Here is a 15,119-nt window from a genome sequence, read left to right on the forward strand (position 1 = left end):
TGATACAAGCCAGGATGCCATTGGCCCTCTTGGCCACCTGGGCACACTGCTGGCTCATGTTCAGGCGGCTGTCGACCAACACCCCCAGGCCCTTTCCCACCAGACAGCTCTCCAGCCGCTCCTCCCCACGCCTGCAGCGGTGCCTGGGGTCGATGGGGTGAACTGGCACCACAGCCTGCCCCCTCCTCCCGGAGGCGCCGGACACCAGGAGCAGCCCAAGCCCAGGCAACTGCAAGCACAGCCCCACACCACCCAACCCAACCCAACCCAACCCAACCCAACCCAACCCCCCATCGCCCCGGCCCCCCACCATCCGAGCTCCCAGGGCCACCCAGCCCCCCCTCACCCCGCTCCCGAACCCCACCCCCGCCGGCCCCGCACACGGCAGCCCCCGCCGCGCCCAGCTCCCCCGCATGCCCGGTGCTGCGCCCGCGGCGCATGCGCGGCGGCCTGTCAGCGCGGGGCGCGCCATGGCGGCGGGCGGCCGGAGCTGGTTCCGCGCCCTGGCGCTCGGCGTGTCCTTCCTCAAGTGCCTCCTCATCCCCGCCTAGTAAGGAGCTTCCCCGGGGCTGAGGGGAGGGGAGGGGAAGGGGGCACAGCCTCTCAGTTGGCTTCCACCGGCCCTCAGGGCGGCCGGGGATGGGGAGAGGGGGCGCGGTGCCGCGGTTCCTGAGGGGGCCCCGGCGTCCCGCGGGTCCTTCGGGTGCCTGTGGGCAGCGGGGTGGTGCTGGGTGGCCCGGCCTCCTCCTCCTCTCGGCGGTGTGAAATAGCTTTGCCTTTGTGGCTGAGGGGGCTTGCAGCCCGCTCCGGCTGGCTCTTTTTCGGGAGGGCCCTTAAACGTGCTGAAACATTAACGCTTTTTGTCTTTAAAAGACACTGTAGCTTTTTTCCCCTCAAAAAAAAAAAATCAAATTGCTGTTAAAAAGTCAGCCAGAACGTGGAATTTTGGCATTAATTGTCAGAGAAGGCCGAGCTATAAATAATTCCTGTCCTACAGTCGCCTGTGTCTGTCCTTGGCACAAAGTTCATGCAGCATCTTTGTTATTCTTTACATTACTTGATCAAATTCTTGCCCCAGAGCTGACCAGCGTAGGCTTCCTTTTTATCTACCCGTGGTGATGTGCTCTGAAATGTTTCTCCTTTAGGCACGTGTATGTGACTCTTAATATAAACCTTCTGTAGTTATTCCACAGATTTCGAAGTACATAGGAATTGGCTTGCCATCACTCACAACTTACCCCTCTCTCAGTGGTACTATGAAGTAAGTACATGTTTGTGGTTTTTTTAGCTGTATATAAATTTTGGGCATATCGGGTATGTCAGCCTGTGTGAATGCAAGGGGAGAAAGGCTTTTATTTGCAGAAAGTACGTCATGGATGCTGATGGTTGGCAGCCGTGGTTCAAAAACATATCAGTCATGATTTGTTGGCCCTGTGTAGCTTTCAGTTAAAAAATGAGAATTGTTTGGGGAAGCTGCTAGTACTTAGGAAGGCAAAATGGAAAAGACAATTAAAGCGCGTGGATTATGAGGAAGGCTGTGTAACACAAGAGCAAGTTGCATGGTAGTCTTAAATTGCTGCTCTCTTCACTCTTGTCATTAATGATACACAGTTATGATAAAGAACGAATGATATAAATGGGTATATACATTATGAAATCAATCACTGTATTAAAGTTTTGAGCCTCTGCTGGTGCGCTACTAGCATGCATTGATTTTAATCTAGATGAATCACCTTTAAGTTGATGATAGACTCAGCCTACACAATTGGGTTTTAATATATCTCACAATATCTCCTGGGGTTCTGAGATAAATACCATAGTCTCTAGTACTCCTCCACGTAAGCGTCTGGGAACTGTGTATCCAGGAGTAAATGATTTGTGTGGGTCAGAACTTTCTGACAGGCTGATCCAATACCGTAAAACAAATTTCTACAATGCCAGTGCGATCCCAGTGCCAAAACATAGGATGCTTTTCGGCAGCATAACATAAGCATTTGGGAACATGCACGCTGACAAGGATATCCCATCCCAACCTGCTCTGTTCCTCCTTCTTCCTCTCCTGTTTCCACTGCCAAGGAGTTAATCATTGGTCAGGGCATAACTGTCCTTATGGGAAAAGACCAAATAATACTATTTGATCTTGATAAGGTCTTATTAGAATTAAGACTTGTTGACTAATGAATAAAAATAATTTTGAGACTGTACAAGGCTGATTGTGCTCGTGATTCCTCTAATGTAGACAGATATTCACTGTGAGCTATTTCACTGAGATTTTTTTTAATATTGGCCCTATTACTGTAAGTTGATATATAGAGAACAGACAAGTATATACTGGTTTGGTACAGATACACAAGCTGTTGTTTAATCTTTCTCTGCTAATCAAGAGACGTCCCATCCCTCTACCAGTGCTACAAAAGAACAGTGGAAATCACATTCAGCACCACACAGCTGGCTACTTTATTGCGAAGTAGTTTCTATTAAATAGAGGCTACCGAGATAAAATACATCAACTGATTTGCTGTGATGAACTGTGCCTGAAGGACTGTAAACAGCATGGATTGTGTTAAATTATTTGATCTCATTTTGTCTTTAGGCAACTTCGGAATGGACCCTGGATTATCCACCATTTTTTGCTTGGTTTGAATGTGCCCTTTCGCACGTTGCCAAGTACTTTGACCCCAAGATGCTGGTTATCGAAAATCTAAATTACACCAGTCGCGCAACCATCTTCTTCCAAAGATTTTCTGTCATCTTTACAGATATCCTTTTCATATATGCAGTTCGTGAGTAAGTCTTAATGTTCTAATTTTAGGGACCATGGGTAGTCACTAATCTATGGACTTTTTCTACAGTAACAACAAATAATTATTTGTACAAATAAGCTTGAAATGCTTGGAAATATCAAAGTTGCTTTAACCTATTCAAGGAGAAATTTGGAACACGCTGCTGAACACAAGATAACTTTTTGTTGTTCCTGGGGATGCTGTTGCTGTACATGCGGTCTGATTTGTACTCATTCAGACATTAGCTGCTGTTTCACACGTTACAGGTAGTTTGTTTCTGTCACTGGGTTCGTTTTGTAGGAGTTGCAGGACAGCTTGGGTGCACCCAGCTGTTGTTTCCTGTTACTTTTCTTATTACTCTGTTCTTTTAGAGTAGAAGCATAAAGGAAACGTGTGAAAAAATGCCAGTATCATCAAATACGCAAAGTCACTCATGTGTTTTTGGTATTCTGGATGATAAACTGATTTTTCCAAGTCTAATTTAACTATATTAAGATCGTATGTTTTCAGTGTGCCCTGACTTTGTGAAGAAGTGTTTATCTTGCACCTAAAGAGTAGAGGCAGGGGGGGATGTCTTGAGAATTATGTTGCCTACCATAATGATTTGGCTATAACAGTCTTCCCTCTTGTTATTCTCTCTGCTCAGAATCTGGGTAGAAAGTTCTCTGTTGCATTGGAGCATTACCTAAGCTCCTTTATTTACTTTATTTGAAACGGGCTTTGCACTGTGACTTTTTTTTCCTTTTATTGTTTTGACTCAAAGATGCATGAATGAGCTGGCTTTCTTAAAATGGCTCTACTAATAGTATTTCAACACAAATCATCCACAACCTCTTAATGTGATCTAACCTTACCTTCAAAAATAATATGGACCATATGGCTTCACACTGAGAAGTGATAAGATGTTTTTAATCAACGGAAATAGCTCATAATATTGGGGGAGAGCCAGGAAGAGGTTAATGTCCAACTGAGGACCTTAAATACAACTTGGTGCGTTGTCTCCAGATATAGCAGGACATTGTTCATTCATGAGAAGTGGATAGCAAACAGGTTTTGACAACTATACAGTTACTGTTGAATGTGAGACTTGAACCTGAGACTAAATTACTTAAAATAAGTTTTAGCATGTGGAACTCACTATAGCTATTGAAATATAAAATCCTATTTTTAATAAACTTTATTCATGACACTGTCTTCTCTTGATGAATTTAGCAAGAATTTTATCATTGCCTTCTGTCCTAATAAAATAGTTTTCTTCAGGTTAAGTACACTTCTTAAAAGCAACAACATTTTTGTTGGCTGTTTCAATTAAGACTTCTGTTTCTTCTGGTCTTGTTCAGGTGCTGCAGATGTGTAAATGGGAAACGAGCTGCAAAGGATATCCTGGAAAAACCAACATTTATTCTTGCCGTTCTGCTCTTGTGGAATTTTGGGTTGTTAATTGTGGATCGTATCCTTTCAAACCTTTGCGGGTTGTTTGTGTTTTTGTTTTGTTTTGTTTTTAACAACCTGTTACAGCATGTGGTACAAACCCATGAATGTTATTATTACTATCACAGCAAGTAACACTACCATTTGTGTTTCTGGGGTTAGTTGAATAACTTCATGTTTTCATTAGAATTATTATTTGGCAAAAGGGAAATTGTTCAGTTTTTGGTCTGATTTGCCAGAACTGCAGGAGGAGCAGTCTGGCAGCAGCATGCCTGTTCCTGCTGGTTGCTCCTCCTCCGCCTGCCTACAGAAGTATTAGCAGAGAGCCTCTTTTTTCCTGGGTGTGGTTTTAGGTTTGTCCCACTGCAAGGAAAATCTCTACAAGTGCTTTATGTTCAGGTTCTATTCAGTTGTTTAATGTTAATGAGAATTAGCAAGTTTTTTTTTAAAGAGGATATAAAAACACCTCTGGAAAGTCCAATTATTGTGAGTCAATCTTGACATAATGTGCACTGATCTAGCTGAGGAGGGGACAGAGGGGGAAAACGACAGTAATTCTTTTATAGGAAGGACTAGTTTTGTCTATCGCAGTCCTTGTTTAAGTTGCCTGCTTAGAGGTGGTAGGTGATAAGCGAGGGCTGCCATCTCCATCCATTAACCAATGCGAGGCAGAAACTAATATTTTAAAATTCAAAAAGTGGAGAATTAATCTTTTATTTGTTTTGGTTTATATCATGTAAGTTGCATGTGGTCAGATTGTTGTGCTTCATTTCATCAAGACAGTATACTAGTATTAGTAGATTTTGTGTCTGTGCTTACGGGTGGGGTTAAGTAATGACTTCATGTCTATGTGGAGTGAATTTAAGGTTGCTTTCTTGATTTAAGCTCCTTTTAAATTTGAATTCATTGTTTATATGTTAGAGTCTCCCCAGAAAACTGATAGTAGTAAAGAAAGCTTACTTTGTTATTTTCTTGACTCCAGTTCAGATATTCACTTTCAGTACAATGGCTTTCTGTTTGGGCTGATGCTTCTTTCTGTTGCCCGACTATGTCAGGTAAACTCGAGTGGCTCTTTCCTGTTGTTGCTGTGCGTATTTTAGGTGCGTTAATTACCTTAACTATGAGCAACCCAATGAAGTGGTTGAGAGTGGCTGGAAGCTGAGGTGTACTAAGCTGGATGTCTGTTTGTTGAGTTTGGGGGGGAAAGGCGTACTGGAAACTCACCATAATTGCTTGCAGGTGCTGCAGCGTTGCAGTTCCCTAAGAGAGAAAGCTAAATTTTGTGTTATACCTGAGCAATGTAGCATGGTTTCCTGCCATCTTATCTTCTTCCAAGTCACCAGTCCTTAGAAAACAAATACTCATTTGTTTTTATGCCTATGATAAATGTCCTGTCACCTTAGGAGTACAACAGAGGACCATTAAAAGTTAGCATAAAGAGAGAACAAGTAGAAAAAGCTTGAGTTTTGTTTTGTTTTTCCTTCAGAAAAGATACTTGGAGGGTGCTCTTCTTTTTGCTGTTCTTCTGCATTTCAAACATATCTACATGTATGTGGCCCCGGCATATGGCATTTATTTGTTGCGATCCTATTGTTTTACTGCAAATAATGCAGGTAAGATGGGTTTTTCCTCACTCGCTTTGGGGGGGATTGTGTTAATTAGCGGGGCTTGGGAAGACTCAAGACATGCAGATACCATCAGAACGAAATGGCTGTGGGTCAAACGAAAATTCTGCTTGGGTAGCAGAGTTGGTAAGATCATTAAAGATCTTTGAAATTATTTGTTTCTGTAAAATTCATGTTTCTAAGGAGTTCTTTATTAAGAAAAACGAACATGAACAAAATGCAGATGGCAGTTTGAAGCCATAAGAATTATTCTGGATATGAAATGACGGGATAGCGTCAGAAGCTATTTCAAAGTCCTTTTTTGAGTTTCTCTCTGCTTCTTAGCACTGAAACGTGTCTGACACTCCTCACGTGAACAGAGAAGGTACTGCTCTTGAAAGAGAAAATACCGAAAGGTTGTGTAATGCAGGAGCTGCAATGTGGAAAAAGTAAATGCGAACTGACTTGAAGGAAGCAACTGAATGTATTGGCATAAAAGGCTATGTGCTTCTTTTGGATAGGTGCTAGCAAGCCACCGTTGGTGTGGAATGCTTTGTCGCCCGCTCCACTTGCCACAGTAACCGTTTTCTTCTGTTTGCTTCTTGTAGATGGATCCCTGAAGTGGAGAAGTTTCAGCTTTCTTCATGTAACTCTTCTGGGGTTGATTGTCTGTCTTGTTTCTGCTCTTTCATTGGGCCCCTTCATAGTATTGGTAATAACCTCTTTTTCACCTGTTATTCCCCTGAACTGTTAAAAAATTGTGTTATAAAAATATAAACCACGTCTCACCTAAAGAGACCGTTTCTCTCTTGTTTTTTCTTTTCTGTAGGGCCAGCTGCCTCAAGTCATTTCACGGCTTTTTCCTTTCAAGCGAGGCCTGTGCCATGCTTACTGGGCCCCTAACTTCTGGGCTCTGTACAACGCCGTGGATAAAGCACTAACTATTTTTGGTACAGTATGCTAATCTTGCTACTTGGTGCCTATTTGCAGATAAAGCTCTCTGGATTTTAGTCTTCCCCATTTGAAATGCAGGTGGTAAATTACATTTTCCGAGTGCCTTAAATCATCTGATTGTCTGCGTAATCCAGTGCATGATACCTTTCCAGTGGTAGGTCAGAAATCAATCTTCCCTCTCTGTCTTTTAAAGAAGAAAAAACTTGGTCATATACCTCTTTCAGCTACTTCATTTTATTCATTAACATTTATCACTTTGCGCTTTTTTTTGTGTTTTGTTTTTAGGTTTAAAGTGTAATTTTCTTGATCCCACAAAAATTCCTAGAGCTTCAATGACAGGAGGGCTGGTTCAAGAATTTCAGCATGCTGTCCTCCCTTCTGTGACTCCACTGGCAACATTAATCTGTACTTTCATATCTATATTGGTAAGAACAAATAATATTTTTTGGAAACTTGATGTGTTTTGTCACCTGTAGATTTTCATTTGATTAGCATGCACTTCACATGAATTTTAATTCCAGGGCAACAAATAAGTTTTCTTTAAAAACAAAAATAATAAAAACAATTATTAGGATAAATGTGGAATTAATATCTTTCTTGATACACAATATTACTTTCTTCAGGTATGGCTAAAATTATGGCCTGTGTCAGCTCTAGAACAGTTAAGAGATTAAAAGCAATCTTGGATCAAAACCACTCTGCATGCTGAGCTAGTAGTAACCTTTTGTGATAAAAGGTAGTTGAACTAGGATGTGAGTGGAGGTACCGATGGAACTGTTTGGGCAGCTCATGGTGTTCCTAACAGCGTGAGCTACAGGTAAGCGTAGTGTTCTTCACGTGACAAGCAAGGAATTGAAGGTTCAATAAGTAATTACCTGGATACAGAGTCTTTTTCACTCTAATGAGCAACTAGCCTTTAACTGGAAGTCTTTGTTTCAACACCTTTATGTAGGAACTTTGATCAAACGAGTTTAGTGGCATGGATTCAAAGACAGTTCCTGCAACACAAATAACAGGGAGTTGGCTGTAGTCTCCCAGTCTGCTTTTCCCCTCCTGTTGTACTGATGGAGTCCTTAAGGCTCTGCTCGTACACCCAGATCGATAACGGTTCCTCCGGTGCTGTATAACGCTTGTGCCACACAAGCACAACCCGGGTGCAGCGGTGTTTATGGACGTTGAGAAAAACCTCATTGAACAGTGGCTTGTGTTCAGGATTGCCAGACTTTTCACTGAAGTCCTGTTTTTGCCTGTTGTTTCTAGCCCTCTGTTTTCTGTCTTTGGTTTAAACCTCAAGGGCCCAGAGGCTTTCTTCAGTGCCTTGTTCTTTGTGCGTTGAGCTCCTTCATGTTTGGCTGGCACGTGCATGAAAAAGCAATACTCCTTGCTATTCTGCCTTTAAGGTGAGTGAATTTCATACGTAGTAGTTGGCCAAACTGAACCTGCAGCCACTTGTTGAGAATCCCTCAACGAGGATCACTTCGTTTTCAGTATATTTCAGAAAATGAACATGTTTATAGAATGCCTTAAGCTGTAAAGTTTCAGTGCGCTTCAAGTAAATTAATTTCAGGCGCAATAAAACGCGGCTGCCTTAGCAATAGAATGTGATGGTGCTAGTATAGCATACGTAGGAAACCGGCGTGGTGTTAAACAAACAAACAGTATCTTTTATGACATACTAACGCTGGCTTATACGTTACAATAGTTTGCATTGACAGAAGCTTTAAGTAGAGCTTTATTGGGAGTGGCTGATTCCCCGATCAGCTCTGCGGGGCACAGCAAAGCTTTGTCCTAATTTACAGATGATCGGAAGAACAGAAGTGTGTGATGCTGGGATGATTAAGCAGTTTGGGAGTCTGACACATGGGCCTTCCCACTACATAGACTCTTGTGTGTCTCTTTGAACGCTGAGTTGTATTAAGATGCAGAAAATCTGTGTTTTGATTCAGATGCTCGATTGCTGTTAGAATAATGAAGAAAAAAAAATCACCCAAAACAAACCATGCTTATGAAAGAATGGGGTTCAGACTTCAGGCCGCCTGTGGACCCACAGCTCTTAAAAGAATTCATTTAGCTTCGCCTTGAAGCCTCCTTTTCTTAGTGACAGCTTGGGCGCAGGCTTGATAAAATGTTTCACTCATGTGACACGGTGGACAAAAGCAGGCTCCTTTCCTAGGGTCATTTGTTTCCCCCGCTGGTGTTACTGCATTTGTGCAGTGCAGTCACTGAACCCAAAAAGTCCAAGACCTGTTTGTTGCGTGTCTTGTGGCTTTGCCTTTTGAAGAGAAAAATTAATTGGCTTGCCTGGCTTGATTGAAGCATTTGACACTGCTGTCATGAGTACTCAAGTTTGGCCAGCATGCATAGTTGATTAAGTTCTTTTTCTCTTTGAATAGTTAAGTTTAGAGATCTACTGTGGCAGGGACAAATGTAAAAATATCGTAGTCTTTTAGCTGCTGGGCAGTTCAAGCCTTGATGGGTGCTGTGGTTCATATTTAAAATGCTTTGTTCGGGAGCCAGCTGAGGAAAGGGACCTTCTGCACTGTGCTTGACAAGAACAGTGCGCCGTTTCTACCAGAAGGACTTAATGCCTGTTTTGGGTAGAAGCGAGGCTATAGTTCGTAAGCCGCCTGACCAGTATTGCTACAAACTGTGTTTTCCTGTTCAGAGATTTAGTGGTGTTTAAACTCTTGAAGAAGGAATTGTGGGAGGGAGGGAATTAACACTGGAAAAACAAAAGGAAGGAGGAAAAAGTAGGGATGACAATGTTGGCAGCCAGCTGGCAAAGGAAGAAGAGCAGTTGTAGAAAACTCCAGGCCTTTCTGATGTTTGTGGTTTTCTGGGGAGGGGTTTCCTGGCTGATTTGTCTCCTGCGTTTTTATCTCTGAGGCCACGTGGTTTGGAAGCAGGAGGCTTCATCACGGGTCCGGTGTTTGGAGGGACTGGGGTACTGTGAAACTCCATTTGCACTGTTCTTCGGTCACTTGTGAATTGTGTAATGTTTTGCTGAAATTAAGTTTCTTTGCTAAAAGACAAAAGCATAACAAATTCTTGTCACTTTTAGCTTGTTGTCTGTTCAGAGAGCGAAGGATGCTGGCATCTACTTGATTCTGACAACCACAGGGCACTTCTCACTTTTTCCATTGCTGTTCACAGCACCAGGTAAAGTGTTTTGCTTCTTTCTGTGCTTTCATCTTACTGCTTTGGGGTTTTTTCCAGAGGTGGCGTGCAGGTAGTGACTTTGGATTATTTTATGTAATAAGTTGATATGTCAGCCTGTTTCCGTAAATACAAACTCTCAACTAGTGAAAAGAAATATTGGTTTAAAAAGCTGCGGAAGAGCCGTAGGCTTTAAGTTGAAATAGAGATGGGAAATTGTCATAGTCAATATTTGTTATGCCTGGTTTTGCTACAGTTCTAGAAACTTCCCCCTGCCTAACGTAACCATGTGAAGCAAAAGTGATAAAGGCAGTTTGAAACCGCAGACCTGACAGGCTGTTTTCCAGCTGACTACTACTTCACGCTATCAATAACGCACATAAACTAAAAAATCGTGCAGCAGCAGCAGTTAAATCTGTATGTGTAGGGACAGATTTGTCTTTGTGACCAAAAGCTGTTCCTTTCTTCCTCCCCTTTTGCATCGCTGAAACCCTAGGCCATCGTAGCTACAGCAACACCGTAACACTGCGTTCGTTGTCCTCTTTCTGCAAGAGTGCAAATCCAGACACTCACGCTCCTTTGGTCTGATGCTGCTGCTTATTTGCGGTAGTGAAGCTGCTGCCTTGAGAAATGAGAAACTTCCTCTGCCTTCTCTGTTACTTAATTTTTATCTACCACACAACCTAGAACTAAACAGCATTGATTTGGCTCTCACGTTTCTGTTTTAAGCTTCACAGCCCAGTAGTTTCTGATTTATGTTTAATAGGAAAATCTTATTTGCAGTGCTATTATGTTGTAATTATAATTAGCGTGTTCAGTATGTTTATAGATAATTGAAGTAAGTGTATTGCAAATGCTTGGCATTTGCGTGAGTAAATATCTGTGCTTACTTCTGGGTGTCCTAAGCAGCAAAACATTCAGCTCTGTTTGGAGAAAATAATTAAGTTGGGCAATGCAAGTGCAACTAGTAGGATTTAAAGATACTGCAATTTATATGGCAAAAGGTTTTTATAATTAATTTTAAAAGTACGTTATGTTCCTTGTATTTCAGAACTTCCAATTAAAATACTGCTTATGCTGCTGTTTACTGTTTATAGCTTCTCTTCGTTGAAATCTCTATTCAGGTAACTAAGGGAACTTGTTTCCAAAGCCAAGAACAAAACCATTTCTTCTGTCACTGGGAGCAGTGTTGTCATAAGGGGCAAACAGCGCAGAAAATGGATGCTGAAGTGTCAAATCGAAGTGTTACTAGTCAAAAGGCGCTGCTGCCTCTGTTCTCTTCTCAGGAGGCCAGGCTTAAGTTAGGATTATTATAGCGCATCCTTCTTACGCTTGAATTGTGACAACTACCCAGGTGGTCCCAGCAGGCTGGAAATCCCCACCTGCTTGATGCACTGTTAAAGCACAAAGTTGTAATGTTGTGGCCTGTGAGGATTTAATTCAAAATTGGGGCACTTACTACAGTGAGTTATCTAGAGATTGTTTATCTGTGCTAGCAGGGGTAAATGCTACTGTGGGTTTTTGCAGTGGTACTTGGTATTTTCATGTGTGGAAGGGGCAGGTTATAAATAACATACATTTACAAGCTGTAATTTGTCGACCAATCTGCTGCGAACAGTTGGTTGTCAGAATATATAATTGCCCAAATCATCCTGTGTATTTGTACAGGCCGCTTGACCAAAGACGGCGCTTATCCTTACAACCCCCGTAGTCTCCACTTCTCTATTTCCCAAACTTTTCATGGCAAAGCCGGGCGGTAGCAAAGGATCTGTCGGAAATGCGATAAAGCTGTATGCGCGACCTCAGTCACGTGCTTTTTGTAGGTGATCCTCTTCCACCCAGACTGCTTTTTCCCCCTTAATGTTTCAGAATTCAATCCTTCTGTCTCAAGAGCTCTAACTAAAAACCTCTGTAGGAGCTTAGTTTCTGTCTAGAGATGGAGCTTTTGCAAGTTTCTTGTTCCTGACTTTCCAAAAAAAAAAAAAAAAAAATTCCTTCCAGAAGAACAGGAATTTCCTGTAATTCCCCTGAATTCCCCTGTAATTTCCTGAATTCCCTTGTAAACTACCTGCAGTCAAAACCCTGCCACCAGTGTCCTTTGGAAGAGAGATTGGCTCGTACATCCTACAGAAGGTTTAGGGGAAAGAGGCAGCGGTTAAGATAAATCTGATATTTCCAGCCTTTGGACGTAGAAAAATTCCACGGAACAAACGTCGGTATGAAGGTCTCTGTTGAGCTGTTCACTGGAATGATGTGCTGTGAAGCAGAGCAGTTGCTGAGATTTCTACTTCGATTCCAGGCCATCTTGGAACTTGGCGCAAAAGCCACGTGCTAAGGCAATTAGCTGTACTCGCTCTTATCCTGTGTTTTCCTACTGAAACTTTTCAAATTGTTATTTAAAGCCTTATTGTGAACTAATGGGGGATATTCTTTGCACTGGTCACCAGCGATAGCTGAAAAACAGAATAGTTATTTTCATTTAACATCGTGTATTTTAACACTATCCCTTTTTTCTTCCCCTAATTCCTCTTTGACAGGAGAGAGAGGCCTCTCCTTAACTGGCTTGAAACCATCTACCTCATCCAACTCGTGCCTTTGGAAATCTTCTGTGAAATTATATTTCCTCTGACCCCCTGGAAGCGGCACTTGCCTTTTGCCCCTCTGTTGCTGACCTCTGTGTACTGCGCTCTGGGCGTCACGTACGCTTGGCTGAAACTCTACGTCTCTGTCCTGACGGAACGAATTTCTGTTAGACAGAAGGCCGAGTAAAGCCGCAGCCTTGGGACCAGTCCCAGGTTTGAGGGGATTATCCAGCACGGGGAGGGGTTCTCACAAGGACGTACAACTCTTGATAAAACACAGCGTACGTGTACCATCGCCACCGGGGGAGTTTTTTCTTCCGACGCTTCTGTACTGCCCAACGAGGATACCTCCGATCAGAAGCGCTCGTCGCGATAACGTGGGGCACGGTGAGGTGCCGCTTGCCAGGGAGAAACTGTGACGCTTAACGAGGTCCAGACTTCTGTCCTGAGGAAAACCTGCCCGGCTTTCCCGTTACCGTTTGTATTCAAATAAAAACGGGTGTGGCAAATTACAAGGGACCATTGCTGTGTGGAAGAGAGGGTTGTAACTGCATTCTGTGGAATAACGTAAATTAAAAAATTGATATTTTTTCTTTGAGCATTTCTTGTGGGTTTTTTTTTACCTCATGTCTGAGCCCTGCTTTTTGAGGGACACCCGCACAAGTAAGGACGTCGTGTCTACCTGGAAACTTGTCCAGAGGTGCTTTGTCAAATTCTTGAACACCCACATCGGAAGCTTTACGTTAGTTGCTTACTATGTCCGCGTCCCTTTGATCTCCTTCTTTCATACAGTCTTTGCAAAGAGGTTTAAATATTCCTGTAATCATACTTATTTTTGTAGATTTCCTCATTTCAGACACACGCCTCAATTCGGTATTGCTTTAACACCATTAAACGTATCGGCTAATGTGGCTGGATAATCGTATTTATTTGCAATTCATGTAAAACTCTACAACCATGACAAAAAAACGAGTGTCCGTAGTTCAGTAAACTGAGGAAGAGGTGTATCGTGTTCCGCCTCTGCAGAATCGCGTGCCCTTAAGGCTGGCAGTTACCCACAGCTTGATGCAGTTCATCGTTGTACTTTTTCAAACGCTACGTAACCGTTCCTAAACAATTTTGCTCTAGAAATGGGGCTCTGGTTTGAGTTCCAGTGCCGAGACATGAAACTGGGAGGGGAGGAGGGATGGAGTTTATTTTTTTCCAGTGGTTCTTGAACTTTCTTCCCTGTTAGCTGAGGAACGCGGCCCCCTTCAGAGGGGGTAGCCCAGGGGATGGTTACGCTCTTTATGTTCTTTGAATATTTTGGGTGTTAAAATAGAGCGTGGCTCTTGCGAGGACAGGGGGTGGACAGCAGAGTAGTTGCTGTGGCCATTTGTGTAGCCAAATAGCTTGTACGTTTAAACTTTTCACAGGCGGGGAGCTCATTTTCAGACTTTTTCACTCTGGTTTTCCTTACTTTCTCATAGTTTCTGTGTTTTCCACTCTATGAACTACTTTGCCTCGCTCTTTTTAGCTTCTGTGACTGCTGGCGGTGCCTTGGTGTTGCTTCCGCCTGTATCTACCTTCGGTCTAAGCCTCAAAGCTCTGCACGAGGCAGGACATCCCCAATGCTTGTGTTTATCACAGATTCATGGAATGGTTTGGGTTGGAAGGGACCTCAAAGATCACCTGGTTCCAACCCCCCTGCCACGGGCCGGGGCACCTTCCACCAGACCAGGTTGCTCAAGCCCCATCCAGCCTGGCCTTGAACACTTCCAGGGATGGGGCATCCGCAGCTTCTCTGGGCAACCTGTGCCAGTGCCTCACCACCCTCGTAGTGAAGAGCTTCTTCCTTAGATCCAGTCTAAATCTGCCCTCTTTCAGTTTAAAGCCATTACCCCTTGTCCTATCCCTACGTGCCCTTGTAAAAAGTCCCTCTCCAGCTTTCTTGTAGGCCCCCTCCAGGTACTGGAAGGCTGCAACAAGGTCTCCCCGCAGCCTCCTCCTCTCCAGGCTGAACCCCCCCAGCTCTCAGCCTGTCCTCACAGCAGAGCTGTGCCACCCTCGCACCATTGCTGTGGCCTCCCCTGGCCCCGCTCCAACAGCTCCATGTCCTTCCCGTGCTGAGGACCCCCGAGCTGGACGCAGGGCTCCAGGGGGGTCTCCCCAGAGCGGAGCAGAGGGGCAGAATCCCCCCCCCTCGCCCTGCTGCCCACGCTGCGGGGGATGCAGCCCAGGAGACGCTTGGCTTTCTGGGCTGCCAGTGCCCATTGCCGGCTCGTGGCCAGCTTTCCATCCCCCAGCACCCCCAAGTCCATCTCGGCAGGGCTGCTCTCAACCCTTTCATCCCCCAGCCTGTACAGATACAAGGGATTGCCCTGACCCATGTGCAGGACCTTGCACTTGGCCTTGCTGAACCCCATGAGGTTCACACAGGCCCACCTCTCCAGCCTGCCCAGGTCCCTCTGGATGCCATCCCTGCCCTCCAACATGTCAACCGCACCACACAGCTTGGTGTCATCCACAAATTTGCTGAGGGTGCGCTCAATTCCGCTGTCCATGTCACCGACAAAGCTGTTAAACAGCGCCAGTCCCGGTACCGACCCCTGAGGAACACCACTCCTCAC

General features: G+C 44.0%; 1 protein-coding gene across 3 annotated transcripts; it reads left to right on the forward strand.

Annotated features, from left to right (window-relative positions):
- The first annotated feature begins 452 nt into the window (after positions 1 to 452).
- Positions 453 to 13,108, forward strand: ALG8 (ALG8 alpha-1,3-glucosyltransferase). 3 transcript variants are annotated; one of them, XM_009476495.2, is made up of 13 exons: positions 453 to 550; positions 1,183 to 1,261; positions 2,594 to 2,787; positions 4,124 to 4,233; positions 5,202 to 5,269; positions 5,701 to 5,827; positions 6,427 to 6,530; positions 6,648 to 6,768; positions 7,058 to 7,197; positions 8,033 to 8,172; positions 9,834 to 9,931; positions 10,980 to 11,052; positions 12,466 to 13,108. In XM_009476495.2, exons 1-13 carry the CDS (start codon positions 471 to 473, stop codon positions 12,695 to 12,697), a joined length of 1,566 nt encoding a protein of 521 aa, XP_009474770.2. In that variant the 5' UTR covers positions 453 to 470; the 3' UTR covers positions 12,698 to 13,108. The 3 variants fall into 3 exon arrangements, with proteins under 3 accessions (XP_009474770.2, XP_087612764.1, XP_087612765.1); XM_087756639.1 differs by having other exon boundaries at positions 461 to 550; positions 1,194 to 1,261; XM_087756638.1 differs by lacking the exon at positions 10,980 to 11,052 and having other exon boundaries at positions 457 to 550; positions 12,466 to 12,695.
- Positions 13,109 to 15,119: the final 2,011 nt, after the last annotated feature.

This window comes from Nipponia nippon, unplaced genomic scaffold (assembly GCF_047370975.1).
Source record: "Nipponia nippon isolate SJK-2023a ecotype South Korea unplaced genomic scaffold, ASM4737097v1 scaffold_2, whole genome shotgun sequence".
Lineage (NCBI taxonomy): Eukaryota > Metazoa > Chordata > Aves > Pelecaniformes > Threskiornithidae > Nipponia > Nipponia nippon.

Coding starts and splice junctions, on each gene's coding strand:
- ALG8 (XM_009476495.2), top strand. CDS start 471: ATGGCGGCGGGCGGCCGGAGCTGGTTCCGCGCCCTGGCGCTCGGCGTG. Junction 1,262..2,593: donor TCTCTCAGTGGTACTATGAA/GTAAGTACATGT, acceptor TTTTGTCTTTAG/GCAACTTCGGAATGGACCCT. Junction 11,053..12,465: donor TCGTTGAAATCTCTATTCAG/GTAACTAAGGGA, acceptor CCTCTTTGACAG/GAGAGAGAGGCCTCTCCTTA.